The 20,506-nt window shown below is 35.3% G+C and overlaps 1 protein-coding gene and 1 pseudogene across 1 annotated transcript in view; one reads left to right on the top strand and one right to left on the bottom strand.

Moving 5' to 3' along the window:
- DTWD2 (DTW motif tRNA-uridine aminocarboxypropyltransferase 2) overlaps positions 1–20,506 on the top strand; it is a 67,522-nt gene that overhangs the window by 10,831 nt on the left and 36,185 nt on the right. The window contains exons 2-3 of the mRNA XM_087815505.1: positions 10,728–10,818; positions 17,723–17,817. Coding sequence (XP_087671631.1) covers positions 10,728–10,818; positions 17,723–17,817 — 186 coding nt within the window. The remainder of the gene's footprint in view (positions 1–10,727; positions 10,819–17,722; positions 17,818–20,506) is intronic.
- On the bottom strand, positions 15,145–17,260 carry LOC148093509 (large ribosomal subunit protein uL18-like; annotated as a pseudogene).

Genomic DNA, 20,506 nt, shown 5'->3' with positions numbered 1-20,506 from the left:
AATCTGCTTAGAGGGTAAATGTCTGCCTGAGAAAGATGTCCTCTGCAGTATGGGGGAGTGACTCAGCATAGGGACCCAGATGGGTGATGGGTGCCTTCTGGACTCTGTTCCCCCTGCCAGCTCCCCTGGATTCTTCTCACAGTGTTATAGTCCACTCTGCCTTCCCTCTGCCAGAACCCAAGGTGAGTGGCTGCACATGAAACTTTGTATGTTGGTCCTTTAAGAGGGTCCTTGCATTTCTAGCCATCTCTCCCTGGCAGACAGAAACTCTGCTGCTTTTCACAACCAGATGTTTTGTGGGTACCTTTCTCAGTTCTGGTGCTCTGGGCTGGGGAGCCCAGCTTGGATTTAGACTCCAGAGTTCTCAGTGGGAACCCCCAGCAGCTGAGATACCCCTCTAGACCTTCATCTGGGGCATATGGGAGCCCAGCCAGCCTTCTTGTGCCTTGGCACTTCCTATCGGTCTTCACGCGGTCTCCACTTTTTGTCTTTGGTTATGAGGGGGCTCTCCAGCTTGTCTTCAGTTGAAGTTGATAATTAAGGATGGTTTTTCTGTATTTTAGTTGTAATTCCAGTTTGGTCCTGGGAGAGTGTCAGTGTAGCTTCCACTCAGTCTGCTGCTATCTTGGATCTACCCCAAAGTTTATTAATGGAGATTAGAATAAAGGAAGTGAAGTGGAAACCATGCTCTTGAGAAGGTGCTATGTTAAGACATAGTGGCTTTGCAGACTGCTTTATAAGCTCTTGCCCATTATCATCATCATCATCATCATTATTATTATTATTATTATTTGGAATGGAGGAATTGGTATTTGGATACTGATTGATTTAATTTTTAATTTAAAAATATTTTTTGACTTACTGAAAAGTTATAAAAATATTACTGAGAGTTCCCGTATACCCTTCACCCAATAACCCAATAACCCAATAACACAATATGATTATTATACATAACAATAGTACTATTATGAATTGTAAAGGGTCTGAGGTTTTATTTGCAGTGGACATATTAGCCTACCACAGTTTCATGGATGCTGACAAAATACATGAGATTCTTGGGTGAAAGACAAAGATTTTTACTCATGGCACAGTATCTAGTATGAGCTTCATGTGTGGCATTTTCCCTTGCTCTTCCCTCCTATCCCAGTTCTGTAGGGGTTTCACAGAGGAGCCTAGGTGGATGCTGTGAACCCAGTGGATTTGAATCTTGGCTGATGAAACCTGAGTTTAGGATTCCCAAATCTTTTATAATGGGTTGCAAGCAAAACTACCCTTTGCTCCGGTTGGAGAACTTACCTGTTTCAAAAGCAGTTCACCATATAAACATCTTTAAGAGGATAGTCCAGAATAAAAGCATAGCTAGTGCCTCACTCATAAGATATGCAGAAATGCAAGAGGCCTATGGAGAATTATTTCCCAGCAAGTTCTGTTATTTAAACTAAGAAATGAACATTGATACAACACTGTTAACTGTTTTAGAATTCACCAGTTTTCCTACTAATATCCTTTTTCTCTGGTCCGGGATCTAACCCAGGGTCCATGTTCCATTAATTATAATATCTTCTTGGTCTCCTTGAGTTTGTGATGGCTCCTCAGGCCTTTCTTGTTTCCCATGGTCTTGATACTTTTGAAGAATAACTAGTCAGTTATTTTTGTAGAATGTCTCTCAGTTTGGGTTTGACTCATGTTTTCTCTGTGATTAGAATGAGGTTACACATTTTTTGGCAGAAATAATTACAGTGTGATGTGTCCTTCTTAGAACAGAGGTACATGATATCTATATGCCTTATTCCTGATGAGATTAACCATGATCACTTGGTGAAGGTGGTGTCTGCTGGGTTTTTCTACTGTAAAGCTACTCTTTTCCCCTTTGCAATTAATAAATACCTTAGAGGGGGGTTATTTTAAGACTATCCAAATATTCTGTTTTTCCTCAAATTTCTGCCCAGTAATTTTTGCATCTATCAGTAGACTTTGCCTGTAACAATTATCGTTATGGTGTTCTAATGGTGATTTTCTACTTACATAATTATTTCTACATTTATTGATTGGAATTTTTCTATGTGTTAAGAGCTGTTTCTTCCTATTTAAGTTGTTTATGTCTGTGTGGAATTATGAGTATTTATTTTATTCTCTTGGTTATAATCCAATACTATTATTTATTTTGTTGCCCAGATTATTTTTTGGGGTCCATTGGGAGCTCTTTCAGCTTGGCTCCTGGAATCTCTTAACAGGCTTATCCTCACCGGGAATCGAACCTTGATCACCTGGATCCTAGGTTGATGCTCAACTGCTGAGCCACTCCCGGCCGGGCTGTACTGGAGAATTTTATGAATGTTTTGGCTTTCACCTTTTATTTCTTGGGGGTCTCTTTTAGACACTTAGGTTTGTTTGTTTATCACCAAGTGTTTTCCTTCTAGTGCTAGGCCTTCTGGGACCTAGGGAAGCTACATAGAATTATGTGTTAAAACTTTTCATTGAACATTAAATGCTTATATGGAATCAACAAAATGGATTAGTTAAGGGCATCAGTTTTTGAATTAGACAGAACTGGGTTCTAGCCCCAGCTGTTTTCTCTTGAGAAAGTTGCTTAACCTCTCTACATCTTGGTTTCTTCATCTGTAAATTAGGACAACAATTCTACCTTTTCTTTACAGGTTTTATGAGAATTAAGTGAAGGTCAGATATTTAGCATAGTGCCTGTAACATAAAAGTGTTCAATTAATGTTAATTTCTTCCTCTTTACCTTTTCCTACTCTTTCTCTTCTTTTTCTTCCTCTCTCCTCCTCTCCCTTCTCCCCTCCCCCTATTTTTCCTCCCTCTTCTTGTTTTCATTTCCCCTCCATGAAATATCATTATTATTATTTATGAAATCGGTCTATTTTGCTGTTAGTCAACTTCTGCCGTATTAGGGTAGTTTTCTAGATTCAGAGATTAAGGGCATTTAATAGCCTTCTTTGTTTATTCTATAATTTTGCATGTGTTAATACTACAGCTCACCATAAATAAATTGTTTCATTCTGGGGCTTTCAAAAGCACTCACTTTCCAGCTACAAATAAATGTTACATTGATGAAAAATACTTCTTTTAAGGGCATCAAAATCAGTGACTTATTCATAGCATTATTGTATTTTCTTATGTAGTCAAGTAACACTGATTTAAACCTTATTATATTTTCTTTTTCATATCAGAGAAAATTCTCAATCTCCTCTTGCTCTTTTGAAGAAATGGACATTTATATAAAATTAGATGGAATACTTCCTTAATAAATCAGCTATACAAAGCCTGTATTTTAAAATATAGTTTTTAGGTAAGGGAAAGGAGAGGAAAGAATAGACAAATGAAAATATTTTCTAGTAACATGGTCCCTTAATTCTGTGCTATTCTTGGTAAAATATTTCTACTGAGGGGATAGCTAGTCCTTGGGACCACTTTAACCTTTGATTTCTGGATTGTCATGTTGGACATTTATGCTGTTCCCTTTAGTTGGCCAGTGGATAAGGAGCGTAGAATTCTGCTACACTGGGATCTGGAAGCTCACTTTGATAAATCACGTGGGTAGTTATTCATTCAGTCATTATTTCTTTAATATCCAATATCCAGTAAGTATACAATTTGGGTTATTGAAAAATAAGTAAGAAATTGTTTTCTCTGGAATTCATAGTGAATTGAATGTGAGTGACAACATGTCTAAATGACTAGTATTTAAAACAAATTATGAAAATACAAGTTTGCAGAGGGAAGAGTAATTAACTTAATTTGCTATTAAGAAAGATGTGTGCTATATTTATATTTATATTTTTATAGAAGAGAAAGTAATAGCATAAGAATATAGGTGATTACTTTATGATAAGCTTCTCGGTCACAGTGATCCATCACTTTGTCATCCACAATAGGGACTTTATACAGCTGCTGTATATAGTCACTCTCTGTACTCAAGGCTTTTGTTTTCGAAGCATCTGGTTCATCTGAAGGCTTCTTTAATTATAATAACACTTGCTAAAAATATTCTTAATTATAGATCTTGTTGATAAGCTTATCTCTATTTATCTGTGATTATTTACATTTATTATATATTAATGTATGATGTGCCTCATGAAACCTACACAAAAAGAGATAGGATTAAGGAAGAGATAATATGAAATAAACTATTAAAAATGTCTTGCTAATTGTGATGGAATCATACTGTCATTACCCATTATCTTGAGGCCATAATATGTACTTATGGTGAGGTTCATTGTTAATGATAGTGAAATGTGAATCCACAGCACAATTAATCTGTATAATTTCTGCTTTTTAAAATTATTGTCATATCTGATTAGAGTTTTAATTCTAATGAAGAGTTTGAACTAGGAGTAAGAAAGAAACAGCTGTTGTATACTTGTTCATTGTGATTGTATAATTAGACTTCCTTCAACATAGATTCTCTGTGGGTGAATGTAGTTTCTTTGCGAGTGCCATTGTTAACACTCCATGGCATGGAACTTCTCCCTTTCTATCAGTGTACCTATACCAACCCAAGGAGGGAGTGGTATTCTCTGTACTAATAATTAGTAATACTTAATTATAAATAGAAGTGATAATATTTTCTTTTGCACCCCATTGGGTCATATTACTTAATGCACTTCGGAGAACACTGCTTTAAGCATGCTCTCTGGAGCACAGGTCTTTGAAATCTCATCTAAAGATATTCTCTTTATAGAGTTGCTTCCTTTCCTATAACATAATTTTATTTTCTAAGCTTATCCTTCCTGTACGCCTGAAGGCAGTTAAAAAGTAAAATAGTATAGTGATAAAAACAGTTTTGAGGGGTATGAGAATATTGTTATTTATATTTGAAGCAATCAGACATAGTAGGAGTTATCTATTTTTCTTCTCTTTATGAGGTAAAAGTTTACTATAATATATTAATAAAGAAGAGCTGTTTCTTTTTTAATTGGTTGTATTGAATATAGTTTCATAAATTTAAAAACTAGTTTATTATACAGATTAAGTTTCTTTAAAATGACAGTAGAGGGCACTGTGGTACTTAGTTTTTCAAAGCTTGTTTTAAAATTACTAAATTGTTGGCATTTTTATGTGTAATGAGTGTCTATTCAACTAATCTAGCAGAGGCTATGAAACTCTTTGTTCTTTGCTTTTTCACTCTGTAGGGACTATAAAAATTTTGTTGAGTATTAGGAAATCTGAGGTGCACAATTTTTCTGTGTCCCTACATTTGTGTCTTTTGGGGTATTTTTAGTGTGTAAAAGAAATCCTTTAAAAGTAGTAATTCTTGAAAATCTATTCACTAATCTTTACAGTTTGTTTTTGTGAGATTTTCATATTTAAAATTAGTATTATTAGAAAAATAGTTGTCAGTGAATATTATGTAAGAAATTTAATTAAATTTTTGAAAAATGGTTTTTGTAGGTTCAAGCATCTCTGGTCATGTGCCAGCTATAATTTCATTTGCATACAGGCTGTCAGAGATAGCATGCCTAGAGTGACAGATTACCCTCGTATTACAGCTTTCACTTCAGAAGCCAGTCAGTCTTAGTCTGACAGGAATCCTACATATTTATTCCTATAATCCTTAATGAGAAAAAAAAACAAAAGCTTATTTCATAAAATTCCCGTAGGGAAATTATTCTAAAATTTCATTTATATTTTAAAAATATAATTAACATTAACTGGGTTGTATATATTTTAAAGAAGATAAACCACAGTGATGGAAAACAGTACTTATATTTGCAATGCATTATACATGTGGAAGAGGGAAAAACCTCATCTCTTACTTTGGTCATTCTGTTCTAATTAGCTGAAAATTAATAGTCACAAATGATTACAATTTTATAACATTTGCCTATGATTCATTCAGTAGTTATTCCCCAGAACTTTCTTGGTGCTTTATTACCAGTTTTATGAAGGAGGAAATTGGAAAACCTGTGATGTGCTCAAGATCACATAGCAAGACAATGGCCTTGTCAGTGACATACCTTAGTAAGCTATTCTCCAAACCTATACCAAATTGACTGGTTGATTTCTTCAGACATTAATTTTTCTTCCTTAGGTCTATATAGATTCTAGAAGTAGTTTGATTTTTATTTTAAAATGATGTCCATTATTTATAAATAATGTATTGGTGTGTAGTTTTCTGGTATTTCCCCCCCATCAAGCACAGTAGTTCAAAAGAAGAAAGGAATTTTCTGGCACTTCGAGAACAAATAAGCTCCACGAAAGCAGGGATCTTGGTTTTGTTGTCCCAACTGCCTAATATCTGGCATAGTTAGGTGTACAGTAAATATTTGAATAAAAGTTTGCTGAATTTATCATTTTTTAATCTAGTATTGTTTTGAAATATTTAAATCTTTAAGAGTTAAGTTGAGATGTAGGAAGAATTTTTGTTCTTTGGAAAAAGATTTTAGAATGAGGAAAGCAGTTACTGTACACTTACCCATTAGTTTGGTAAGAGATAGTTTAACAATTGGACAGCTAATCACCAGTGCAGTGTATACAGACCATTGTGGAGGAGGAAAGTATGAAGAAAATTGCTGTTAAAGTATAAACAAATAAGCACAAATTCATATTGTAAAGTAACTTGCTAAATATAAAGTTGATCAGTTGTAATGCAAAATGTTTAAAAGAGCTGTAGTTTTATTAGTTTGAAGTAAATGTAATAAGACTTAGGTTAATAAAGGATACATGCTTTAAAATTAAATAGGTAATTATGTTTTATGAGCATGCCAAAGCATAAGCCAAAACAATTAGTTTTAGCCTAAATCACAGTTACAGTGTTTATGCATAAAGTGCTTAGCTATTTTTTTATTAGTAAATATTTTTGCCTCTTATGCTATCACTTACTAGAATGATCACAAATTATAACAATGGATGATCTGAGACTCTGAATTTCATTTATAATAGAAGCTAATTGCTTAAGTATTAGAGAGGAAGTGAAGGAGAGATCAATATTTGATATGTATGAAAATGAAGGGATAGAATAAGACAGGGCTGGGCAGTAGCCTCTGACTTGTTACTTCTGGTGTACTTTGAGCAAATGGGGGTGAGAGCAGTGGATCCCCAGCAATCTCAGCCTGCCGCCCTGTGATAAAGTTTCTGTTTTATAGGTGGAGATTGGTTGGAGAAAGGGAGCCTCTTATCTCTTAGCGATACTCACTGGGAATGTAGCCTCTTTAACTTGGAGTTGGAGGGGATGAGAAATGTTGATGACCTACCTTTTTCTGTGACATACAGTAAACCTTGATTAAGAGCTGTGAGGGAGCTCTGTTTTCTTGGCCGCACCTACCTGGAATGGAGCATCTGTCAACCTGAGCTGGGGCAAGGTAGGAAATACCATAAACTGTCCCTATGATAGGGGAGAGGCACATAATAGAAATAGAATCACAGTTGTTTAATAGCTATTCACTATAAAGAAGAGCTTTTCTTACAGATTCTGGGAAACTGAAGGATGTGTGGCAAGCAGGAGAACAGGGCCTGGGGATAAGGCAGCCCAGAGCCCAGATCAAGGACAGAACCTATCTGAAGGGAGACAGCATTCTGGGCTAATCTTTGCAAGGACAAACAAAGGAGGCAGACCCGGGGATGGGAACTTGCTAACTTTAGATTTTTTCCTACCCACTGACCCTATATGAGTGTGTTTGAAATGAAATGTCAGAGTGGTCTTTTCAGGGTGTTACACCCGCCTCTCTCTGATTGCTGCTATCTGATTAATAAATGCATGACAAAGATTCAACCTCGTCTCTACTTATTTGACTGGTAGCAGCAGACAGCTTGGACCCTTTCATGTCTGGTTTCACCTATACTAAATTTTAGTAGATATTCTTGAATAATATTTCTTTATTTTAAATATGTCCTCAGGATAATTTCGAGATTTTAAATGGTTGTTTTTTAAAATAGTTTTTGTCAGTTTTGCTTGTTTCACTGGTGTGTGGGTCTGTGAAGCAACTTTCCCTGTCATTCTGGAAGTGGAACCCTCCAAACTATTTAATTCTAAGTATTCCTAAAGTTCAAAGAAGTTACCATCCCAGGTAACTGAAGGTTGGTTTTTCCCCCTTACTTTTTTGAACAGAGGTTTTGGCATGAAACCCAGAGCTACCAATATCAGAGCAGTCTTTGCACTATTCTAACCGTCATATTAAGGACTTTTATAATCACCATATATACCATGAGGGAAAGATGTTATTTTCAGGGTGTGTTTACCTAGTTTTCTGTTACCCACAGAAATCTGCAGCTTCCCCCTAGTGTGTTTACTTGGTTGGAATTTGCAGTTCTTTGGCTCTGTTAATGTGTGGATGTTTCCTGCATAGGACATTTGATTTTGATTTTTTTTTTGCATTCTTTCGTATTTTTAGAATCATACAATTTACAGATATTTAAGTTGATATGAAATTAAATTCTGAATTTTTAAAATTTCTTCATCTGATCTGAAATTACATTTTTTAAAATGTGTTTTTATTGATTTTAGAGAGAGAGGAAGAAAGAGAGACTGAAACATTGATGAGAGAGAAACATCAACCGGCTGTCTCCTGCATGGTCCCCACCGGGGATTGAGCCTCCAACCTCGGCATGTGCCCTCACTGGGAATTGAACCGGCAACCTCTTGGTGCAGAGGTCGACGCTCAACCACTGAGCAACACTGGCTGGGCTGAAATTACATTTTATAAAAGAATTTTGCTGACATCTGTGCATTCAGTCATACACAGATTTTCATGTAAAAAAGTTAGACCCTTAGTCCTGGCTGGGTGATTCAGTTGGTTGGAGCATTGTCCTGTACACTAAAGGCTACAGGTTCGATTCCTGGTCAGGGCATACACCTAGGTTGCACATTCTTTCCTTGGTTAGGTCACATCCTGATCTGTGTTTCTCTCTCACATCGATGTCTTTCTACCCCCCTTCCTCTCTCTCTAAAATCAGTAGGCAGATCCTCTGGTGAGGATTAAAAAAAAAAATACATAAAGTCAGAAAATTTTAGAAGTTGAATGTGCCTCATTTTTTTTATTCTATTGAATAAAGACTCCTTTCTAATTGTTGCCCTTGATATGTTTGTCAATATACCTACTTCAGTCAGTCACTCTCAGCTCCCTTCTTTGTTTACTTGTGTTTATCATTGAATGACTCTGTTCCTAAAATCTCACATTCCTGAGAAGGAATCCAGTGTAGGGCAGAGTAATCGTACCAGATCACTTCATATGTAACTGGAAAGCAAGTATATTGGTTTTCTTTGGGTTAATCATCCATTTTAGTTTTGATGGTGGAGAGGGGAGGAGTCATTTATACCTCTGCCTAAGATTATTATGTAGATAATTTATTCAGCAGGAGCATGAGTTTGACAGTTTCTTGCAGAATGAGGTGGTTGATACTGTTGAGCCAATTTAGTCATACTCTATGGTTTTTTAACATAAGCATTTCTTACCTTAGGCTATTATTCTGCATAAGCAAAATTATAGAAGGAGTTGATAGTGATTAGTTTTGTAGTAGCTAGTATGCCATTGGGAATTCCCTTTAATATAACATTCACTTGTATACTATTTTAATGTCATATAACCTCTCTGTAATAGTGATCTGTTGTGAAAATTTATTTCCATGATATGCTGTGTCTGGCTCCTTGATGAATTTCATACTATAAACACACATATCAAATGTAGGGTTTAATGGTAAAATGGTAAAATATTCATATATGTTCCTACAGTTCCTTTGGAAGGACATACAAGAAATTGGTCATTGGTTGCCCCTAGAGAAGAGAATGCCCTAGATTGAAGGACTCAGATGGGAAGTGTACCCTTTTTTATTCCATCTGAGTTTTGTAATGAATGTGCTCCTGAGACAGCAGTAAAGCACTAAAAAGTAAGTAAAACAAAACAAAGTAAATAGCAAAAGGGAAAACAGGCAGACACTCTGTGGATATAATTCTAGCCAAATATAATTTGGTGGCTGCTGTTTGGGTTTCTTCTCACAATTAAGCTCTCCATGTTGACCCATGGCTAAATTTGATTAGAACTCTCTTCTAGGTGGTAATAATTCTTTTCTAATATTTTATTATCATATTGTTTCCCCAAATTTCAGATGATGTAGAAAAGTTGCCAGGTTTCTCTTTGACATGAGATCTGTTCTTAATTTGGAATGCAACTTAGTAGAAATGTTGCTTCATGCGTAAAAAGACCATGGTGGTGATTTATGAGTATTCTTTCACTACAGATAACTAAGACAACATTTTCTGAGGTACTTTGATCTATATACATGGCAAAGAATTTACTTGAATCTTTTCCCAAATTCTCATATCTAAAGTCTGAGTGATTAAATTCATTCTTGGTGTTTCATTTTAAAAGAATGCAACTTTATCCCTGGCTGGTGTGGCTCACTGGTTGGAGCATTGTCCTGTGCACTCAAGGGTCTTGGGTTCAATTCCAGGTCAGGGCACATACCCAGGTTGCGGGTTTGATCCTCAGTTGGGGTGCATGTGGGAGGCAACTGATTGATGTTTCTCTTACATCGATGTTTCTCTATCTCCCTCCCCTCCCCTCCCTTCCCCTCCCCTCCTCTCCGCTCCCCTCCGCTCCCCTCTAGAATCAATAAAAAAAATATCCTTGGGTGGGGATTGAAAAAAAAAAGAATGCAACTTCAGTAAATTTCTTTATATAATGATGTTGGATTATATTCGAGTTTTAGATTATTGTAATATCATTGTATTGTAAACATTTATAGGCTTTCTTTTTTTTTATGCCCTTTAGCCGACCTCAGAAAGTGTGTTTATGTCCATTTCTACCAATGCATCCTCTGCACATCTCCACCCACTTGTACATAATTCAGCATCCGGCAGAGGTGAGTAAGATTTTGTAAAATACACAATTTCAAATAGAATATTAGTATACAAGAGGAAACACACAGATGAACATATTTATTCCTCCCAGCTATTTGGCATTTCTAGAAATAAATTGATGATAAAATCTTTCTCTTTGGGAAAAAAATAGTTTCTTTTATATATTATGTGATAGTATAGTGTTGCTTGCTTTGGAGATAGAGAAAATGATGTTATTTCATAAAAACGGTGTCATTGAATAGTATAGAAATTTAGAACTTCAACAATTTTGTGTGAAGGAAATAAGAGATTTTTGTGATTAAAGAACTAGGAAAATCATTGTCTTAAAATTTCTGATCACAGCTTATATTCATTGATGTCTTTTCTTGTTAAAATAGAAGTAACTCTCAGCATATTTATTTTTATTTCATAATTTTGATTTTTCAGTTAAAGTTGACATATAATTTTACATTAATTTTATGTGTACAATATAGTGATTATAGACATTTAGTTAACTTGTGAAGTAATCACTCAGATAAATCTAGTACCTATCTGATACATACATAGTTATTACAATATTATTGACCACATTCCTTATGCTATACTTTACATCCCCATGACTGTTTCATAACTATCAGTTTGTACTCTTAATCCCTTCTCCTTTTTCATCTATCTCTCCAATCCCCCTCCATCTGGCAACCATCAAAATATTCTCTGTATTTATGACTTTGTTTTTGTTTTGTTTGTATATTTTATTTTTTAGATTCCACATATAAGCGATATCATATGGCATTTGTTTTTCTGTTTGACTTACTTCACTCAGCACAATACCCTCTAGGTTCATCCATGTTGTTGCAGATGGCAAGATGTTCTTCTTTATGGCTGAGTCATATTCCATTCATTGCATATATGCACCACTTTTTCTTCTTTATCCATTCATCTGTTGATGAACACTTAGGTTACTTCCATATCTTGGCTATTGTAAATAATGCCACAATGAACATACAAATGTATATGTCTTTTCAATTTAGTGTTTTGGGTGTTTTTGGATAAATACCCAGAAGTGGAATTGCTGGGTCCTTCTTTGTCTCCTGTTATATATATGGCCTTTGTTTTATTTTTTATTTATTTACTTATTTATTTACTTATTTACTTATTTATTTATTCCTCACCCAAGGATATGTTTATTGATTTGAGAGAGAGCAGAAGACAGAGAGAGAGAAAGAAAGGAGATAGATGATAGATAGATGATAGATAGATAGATAGATAGATAGATAGATAGATAGATAGATAGATAGAAAGAAAGAAAGAAAGATTGATCAATGTGAGAGAGAAACATTGATGGGTTGCCTCTGGTATGTGCCCTGACTGGAGATCAGACCTGCAACCTAGGCATGTACTCTGACTGGGAAACCTGCAACCTTTTTTGGTGTATGGGACAATGTTCCAACCAACCGAGCCACCTGACCAGGGCTAGCCTTTGTTTTAAAGTCTGATTTGTAAGTTATAAGTATTACTACCCTAGCTCTTTTGTTTGTTTCTGTTTATATAAAATATCTTTTTCCATCCCTTTACTTGCAGTCTGTGTGTCTTTTGATCTGAAGTGAGTCTCTTGTAGGCACCATATGGGGTCTTGTTTTCTCATCCATTTAGCTACCCTAGGTCTTTTGATTGGAGAATTTAACCCATTTACATTTAAAGTAATTGTTGATAGCTATGTAGTTATTACTTTTTTATTATTAATATTTTAAATCTCTTTTTCCTTCTTTTTACGGATGCCTCTTTAACATTTCTTGTAATACTGGTCTGGTGATGATGAACTCCTTTAACTTTTTCTTGTTTGGGAAGCTCTTTATTTGTCCTTTGATTCTAAACGAGCTTTGCTGGGTAGAGTAATCTTAGTTCTAGGTCCATGTTTTTTGTCACTTTGAATATTTTGTGCCAATCTTTTCTAGCTTGCAAAGTTTGTGTTGAGAAATCAATAGTCTTATGGGAGTTCCCTTGTAAGTGACTAATTGTGTCTCGCTTGCTACTTTTAAGATTCTCTCTTTGTCATTAACCTTTAGCACTTTAATTATGATGTGTCTTGGTGTGCGCCTCTTTGGGTTCATCTTGTTTGGGATTCTCTGCACTTCCTGGGCTTGTATGTCTATTTCCTTCACTAGTTAGGGACATTTTCCATCATTAACTGTTCAAATAGGTTTTCAATTTCTTGCTTTGAACAGTTAGCTTCCCCTGTGATGTGAATGTTGGTTGGTGTGGTTGATGTTGTCCTAGAGACCCCTCTTCATTTTTTTGAAATTTTTTTCTTTTTGATGCTCTGATTAGGTGTTTTCGGCTTTCTTATCTTCCATATCTCTGATTTAATCCTTTACTTCAATCTACTCTACTGTTGATTTCTTGTAATTTATTCTGCATTTCAATTACTGTATTCTTTATTTCTGATTGGTTATTTTTTATTTTTTCTATCTCCATTTTTATGTTTCCTGTCTCTTTGATGAAGTTCTCACTGAGATTATTGATCATCCTTATAACCAGTTTTTTAAACTCCGAATCTGGTTGATTGCTTGTCTCCACTTTGCTTAGTTTTTTGGGGGAGTTTTGTTCTTTTCTCTCACTTGGGACATGTTTCTTTATCCTCATTTTGGCAGCCTCTTTGTTTGTTTCTAGGTATTAGCTAGAGCTGCTATATCTCCCAGTCTTAGTAGAGTGGCCTTATGTAGTGGGGCACAGTCTCCCTGGTTACCTGAGCCAAGTGCTCTAGGTTTACCCCATGTGTGGGTTGTGTGTACCCTCCTGTTATATTGAGCATTGATAGATTATGTGGAGGTTATATGATGGAGCATTTCAAAGAGTAGGTATATATATATGTAGACAATTACTTAAGGATGAAAACAAAACAGTTTCTCAAAAGTAACAAAAAGCTTTACAGGAAAGAAATGTTAAACTGCTTTGACATTTGTGAACAGTGCATATGTAGCCATAATGATGTAAACACTGTTTATTGATTTAACTAAAAATATTAGAAGCCCTGGCCAATGTGGCTCAGTTGGTTGAAGCATCATCTCATACACTGAAAGTTGGTGGGGTCGAATTCCCAGCCGGGGCACGTACCCAGGGTTCCAATTCAATACCCGGTCAGGGTGTGTATGGGAGGCAGCCAATCAGTGATTCTCTTGTGTATTGATGTTTCTCTCTCACTTTCTCTTTCCCTTCCTTTCTCTAAAATCACTTAAAAAAAAAACCCCAAAATAAAACAAAACATGTCTTCAAGTGAGGATTAAAAATAATATTAGAAGACTTGAGGGTAAGGAGTGATGTCAGAAAGCTGAATCCTCATTTATTATGAGAGGCTGTAGTTATAAAGGGCAAGTAGTTAAGAGAAAGGGCTCAGGAGCCAGATTGCTTGAGTTTAAATCCTTAATAACTCTGTAAACTCTGTAGCCCTGGGCAAATTAATTAACCTCCCTTCAGTTTTGTCATTTAGTAAAATGGACTTGTTAAAAGATATACTTCTTTACAGGTTGATTGTGAACAGTAAATTAAATATATTTATAAAATACAATTTGAATTATGAACATTGAAGTTAGTTATGATGATGATAATAAATGGTAGTTTGTAGTTATTTGATGTTATAAAATTAATAAATCAAGAAATAGCAAAACACATATTATTTAGAAATATGGAGATAACTACCAAAAGATATAACTAAAAGAGTTAAAGTGATTGCCTTTGGAAGTGCTATAGGGGAGCGTATTGAGGAACATTATAAATTTTTTGGCACTATTTAATTTGACATATATACATGTGTTAATTTGATAAAAGTTTGGGAAGTGATTTCAGTATGTGTCAGAGTCTCCTAGTGATGGTCGAGAGGGAAGAAAACAGTATGAAACACTGTAAAATGTCCTAGAAGGCCCCACCTCACCTGTCTCCTCCTAGTTTCATTTATATATTAGTTGTTCTAAATTGCTTTTTCATGCTTCCTCAGAACTCCAGCTTGTTACATGTTCTTTTAAAAATCTCAGTAAATTCTTTCCTATTTTCTTTTCCATTATCAGGTAGATGAATTTAACTATTCTCAGCATCTTTAAATTTATTTTTTACATATGACTTTAGTCAACACTCTAGGAACCTGGGAGTGAAAGAAGTACACACAAAAATGTACATACCTAAAGGGTGTATATGTGTGTGTGTGTGTGTGTGTGTGTGTGTGTGTGTGTGTGTATGTGTTTGTGGTTGTTGAATACTGTTACTACAATACTTTTGTTTAGTTTTTGCTGCTTGGTCAATAAATATATTGTTGTCTGTATCTGAAAGATCTTTATATAAAATTGTGGTGTGGTTTATTACCTATGAGGAGCCCTTTCCTGAGCTCTGAGGAAGTTTGCCTTCTTCTGAGCTACCCAGTCTTTCTTCTGGACAAGAGACATTTTGAGACAGTTCCACCTCTTCTTCTTCTTCTTTTTTTTTTTAAATATGTTTTTACTGATTTTAGAGAGAGTGGAAGGGAGAGAGAGAAAAAAACATTGATGAGAGAGAAACACTAATCGGCTGCCTCTTGCATGACACCCACTGGGGATCGAGCCTGCAACTCGGGCATGTGCCCTGACCCACCTCTTCTTTTTAACTTCTTTCTTAGGTTTCTTCTCGTAGACTGAATTCTCTTGTATAGCCGCATGAGCTTTCTTACACATCTTCTTTATCATGTCTGGAGTTACGTTGTTCTTTATGTACTAAGAGAATTGTTTCTTAAGTAAACATCTTCATTTTCTTTCATTAGGTAACATATAATCTGCAAAGTTCTGACCCATTATGTGCTTCCAGTGAATTTCTGCATTAAATTCCTTGCTTTCTGAATCATATCCAGGGAATCATTTGGTACCATGAGGGATAGACAAGCCTCTATCCACAACTCTCTTCAGGGACCCAAAAACTTTATTTCCAGTAGTAGTTCTGGCAAGCCCTGCATCCAAATAACAGGTGAAGGCACCAGGTTGACCATCAGTGCTTTCTACATTGTATTCATCTCTGTCACTTTCACTTGGCCTTCATAGATCCTGTCCAGGCCAAACCTATTGAGAAGCCTGTGGGCCAACAACAGGCCTGTGCAATGTGCTGCAGCACTCCATACTTTGGGAGTTCATGAGCATAAGCTGTTCAAACCATCATATCTCCTTCCATACGGACATAAGCAGTCCGACAAATAATACCTTTGTTGTTTACACGAACTGTCATCCTGTATTTGGGTGTGTTGTACTTACTACTTTTATCCTGGATTACCAAGTGTTTCCGAGCATAATAATCAGTTTTACCCTCTTGTCTTCTAAATTTCACTTGGTATCTCTTGAAGTAGGCCTTATTTTTGACAACTTTAACAAACCCTATCCTGCGGAAGTGTCGGTGGCTTGCTGGGGGCAGGGGGAGTGCAATATTTTTTCTTTCTGTTATAAACAAATAATTTAATTATAAATTTATTTATTTATTTATTTTTTAAATATATCTTTATTGATTTCAGAGAGAGGAAAGGAGAGGGAGAGGGAGAGACAGAAACATCAATGATTAGAGAGTCATTGATCGAGCCCGCAACCGGGGCATGTGCCCTGACCAGGAATCGAACCCCGATCGCCTGGATCCCAGGTTGATGCTCAACCACTGAGCCACGCCCGGCCGGGCACAAATTTATTTATTTTTAATTATTTTAGTAAATTCCTATGTAACATTATTGTTTTGTGTATTAATTTGCTAGATAAATGATACTCCTAAAGTAAAGTAAATAGTATTTCATATTCCTTAAGGACACTGTCATTTTTTTACAGACGGAAAAATAGTCAAATTATTCACTGTGAGGAGATATATATATATATGAAGGATTATACAAATTGGTAAAGATGATATTGGGCTATATGTAGGTAAACTGATTAGAGAGGGGCTCTGTTATTTATTTGATCAAGCATGGCATTCCCAGTTGGACCAGTGATGAGGAGCCGGAGAGTGACTGAGCACTATAGACCACAATAACCAAGAAAATTACAGACTAAGGCAGAATAGCTAATCACCTGGCTCTACTGGGATTAAGGATAGAGTTCTTGTGACAACAAGAAAGGTGGTTTTTAGTGTTAGATGCTAGGGTGTTGAAAAAACCACTTGTGATAGTTGATGGGATTTACAGAAATGGTCACCATATTTTCCACTCTAAATTATTATTTTTCTTGTATTTCCATACTCTTTACTCTTTGGAAGTAAGGCCATAAATTCAGCCCATACTCAAGTGAGAGGGAGAGATTAAGCTCTGCCTCCTGGAGTGGGGACTATTTACGTTTACTACTTGGAATTTTTTTATAAGGAAGTTTGTCTCTTTTCTCCCATTTATTTATATCAGTCTGGACTCTATTTTATACTTTGGATTATAATCCAAATACTATGTTACTTACTCTGTTGCTCAAATTGTTCCAGTTTGGCCATTGGGGGCTCTTAAGATTCGCTTCTCTGTGGCATTGATACAGCCCATCATTTTGGTTCTAGAACACTTCCTTGCTTTTTGGGCATAAAGATCTAGGCAGTTATCTTCAAGTTGACATACTACAAAATGTAATTACTATTGGAATAAAAAGTTTTTCAGAATAAATGATTCAATTTAGTTAAACACAAATTTACACTTTTAATAATTTTAACTATGATTTAATGTTATCTTGTTTTGATCAGTAAAGCTCTAAACATACCCAAGTAGAATAAAAATGTATACTTGTAGTATATTTACTACTGATAAATCAGAGAGACTGTAGTTCTTTTTATTAAAGTGTAGTCTGTAGTAAAGGACTTGTGAAAATTCTGTATAATGTTATGAATCAGATGTTCATCATAAAAGTTTTAAGAGTGTATTTGTCCAAGTAAAAATCTACATTTTAATTAATTTTTTAATTAAAGGAAAGCAAAGTGTTGCGGACAGTTCCTCTATTAGCAGCATGCCTACCCCCGGACAAGTGTAAAGTCAAGATTGGTCGTCGCTTTAGTGAAGAAAGGTAAACTAACTTTTAGGGCAATTTAAAATAATGCTTTTCTACATAGATCTTTAAAAATCATTTTTTTAAACTCACCCTTTAGACCTAGAACATAGTATATTAGAAGTGGGCAAAAAATTTAGCTTCTGCCTTTTCTCTCAAAATAATGCAAGATAAAGCAAAACATAAACAAAAACACCTGCTCCAAATAGACCAAAGTGAAAATAAACCAAGGAATGACAGCATTATCTGAATTCCATACTAATATATATTGAGCCTAAAAGACTTATATGTTTACTATTTATTTCATTTTTGTTTAAGATGGTAGAGTACTTGTATTAGATTTTGTTCCTTTTTTTAATATTATAGATGAGATGCATTTATAGAAGTAAACACATATCTATCCATTTCTAGCCCATTAAGTCTTTCCTAAAGTACAGTGACTAGAACTATATTTAGTATTCTAGTTATAGGCACATCATGTATTTTTAAGGATAAAACACCTTCTCCTGTAATATTTAAAATATTGGGGGTTTTTATTGATTTTATTTTTTTTAGAGAGAGAGGAAGGGAGAGGGAGAGAGAGAGAGAAACATCGATGAGAGAGATACATCGATCTGCTGCCTCCTGCATGGCCCCCACAGGGGATCGAGCCCACAACCTGAGCATGTGCCCTGACTGGTAATTGACCAGTGACTTCTTGGTGCCTGGGTCGATGTTCAACCCTGAGCTACACTGGTAGGGCTTAAAATATTGTTTTTGATAAGGCCCAGTATTTTTATGTGCAGCCGTCATTAGTTGATATCTTCATTAACAGATCTGTAATGTTCTTGGATCTTATTTCACACTGTATTTTATAAACCATTATCATAAATATATATTATATGTATTTAAATTTTTCTACAAGTCTTTTTATACCTTTGAATCATCTTTGTTGCTTTTCTGCCCAATTACAAAGCCTCACAAATTACTTTGATACTGTCTACACAGTTAAATATATTTTTAGATGCAAAATTTAATTTCTCTTGAAAATATGAAGATTTCTTTTTCAGTTCACTTATGAAAATGCTAAGTAAGACTTGTACTAGCATGAAGCCCAGGGAATGGACCAAGCTTTTTCCTTCCTTTATTATTTTAGCTACCTTTATAATTTAGCCTCTTATAATGAAAATAACATCATGTTAGAACTTTATATAATCGTTTTTAGTTTCTCTGAAACTGTTGGTTAGACACACTTTTCTTACATACAATTTTCTGCTGTAGTTTTTGCATTGCCTTGTCCACAGGGGAGAAATTCACCCTGGGCTTGGTGCTGCTATTGGGAATTGTGCCATTTTGTTGGGAATGGAAGCAAGGTCCAGAGCTCATTACATGGGGAACAGCCACATCATTTACACTGTGATACTTCTTTCACACAGAGGCTCTTTATAATGATAGTTTCTCTGTAATTCTTGGATCTAGGTTATTTCATTGCAAAATAAGCACCTTTGTTGGTAGAGTTGGGAACTATCTGGGCCATCCCTGACATTTTGGCTATCTAACCCCTCCATGAATATGCTTGGGGATGAGAAGCTTGGCACTTTTCAAATAGCTCATCCCATTTTGAGCCCATTATATTAAGCAGTTCATTTTTTCCCATGGTACCTAATAGAGTGCTTACTCAGTAAATTATTATTCACTGATAGATTTTATTTTATTTTATTTTTCACTGATAGATTTTAAACTAAAGCTTACTCAGATTATTGATTTAATATTAATCTGGTAATGATTAATTTAAGCTTTTCTTAGAGTATGTGATATAACCATTGGGGAATGATTATGAGACATACTGCTTTTGGTATCATTTATAAATGGAATTTAAAAATACTTACTTTTAATTTTTTGCCTCTAGTATATAATAAAACAGTTGGGTTTTATATATCAACCCTGAATCCAATGACTTTTTAAATTCATTTATTAGTTGTAGAAAATGTTTTGTAGATTCCTTGGGACTTTCTGTGTAAGTAGTACTATCATGTGCAAACACAGTCATTTATACTTCTTTCTTTCAGATCTTTATGCCTTTTCCTCTCCTTGCCTTATTGCAATAATTGGGACCTTCAGGACAATGTGTATTAGGAGTGGTGAAAGCCAACATCTTTACCTTGATCCTAATCTCAAGGAACATTGTTAAATATGAAATTGGCTGTATATTTTTGTAGATACCTTTCACTGGTTTGAAGGAGATGCTGTTTATTGTCTTTTTGAAAAAAATTTATCTTTATTGTTGAAAGTATTACAGATGTCCCCTTTTTCCCCCCATTGATCCCCTCCACCTTGCATCCACCCCACCCCCAGGCCTTCCCGATACCAATGTCTGTGTTCATAGGTTATACATATAAGCATATAAGTGCTTTAATTAATCTCACCCCATCCACTCCCCCACCCCCGCCTTCCCGCTGAGATCCCTCAGTCTGTTCCATGCTTCTATGTCTCTGCATCTATTTTGTTCATCAGTTTATTTTGTTTATTATATTCCACATATGAGTGAGATCATGTGGTACTTGTCTTTCTCTGACTGGCTGATTTTGCTTAGTGTAATACTCCATTTCCATCCATGCTGTCCCAAAGGGTAAGAGATCCTTCTTTTTTACAGCTGCATAGTATTCCATGATGTAAATGTACCACAACTTTTTTGTTTGTTTGTTTGTTTTTTAAAATATATCTTTAT

This window comes from Miniopterus natalensis, chromosome 3 (genome assembly GCF_054644295.1).
Source record: "Miniopterus natalensis isolate mMinNat1 chromosome 3, mMinNat1.hap1, whole genome shotgun sequence".
NCBI lineage: Eukaryota > Metazoa > Chordata > Mammalia > Chiroptera > Miniopteridae > Miniopterus > Miniopterus natalensis.
This window is presented reverse-complemented; position numbering and strand designations above follow the sequence as displayed.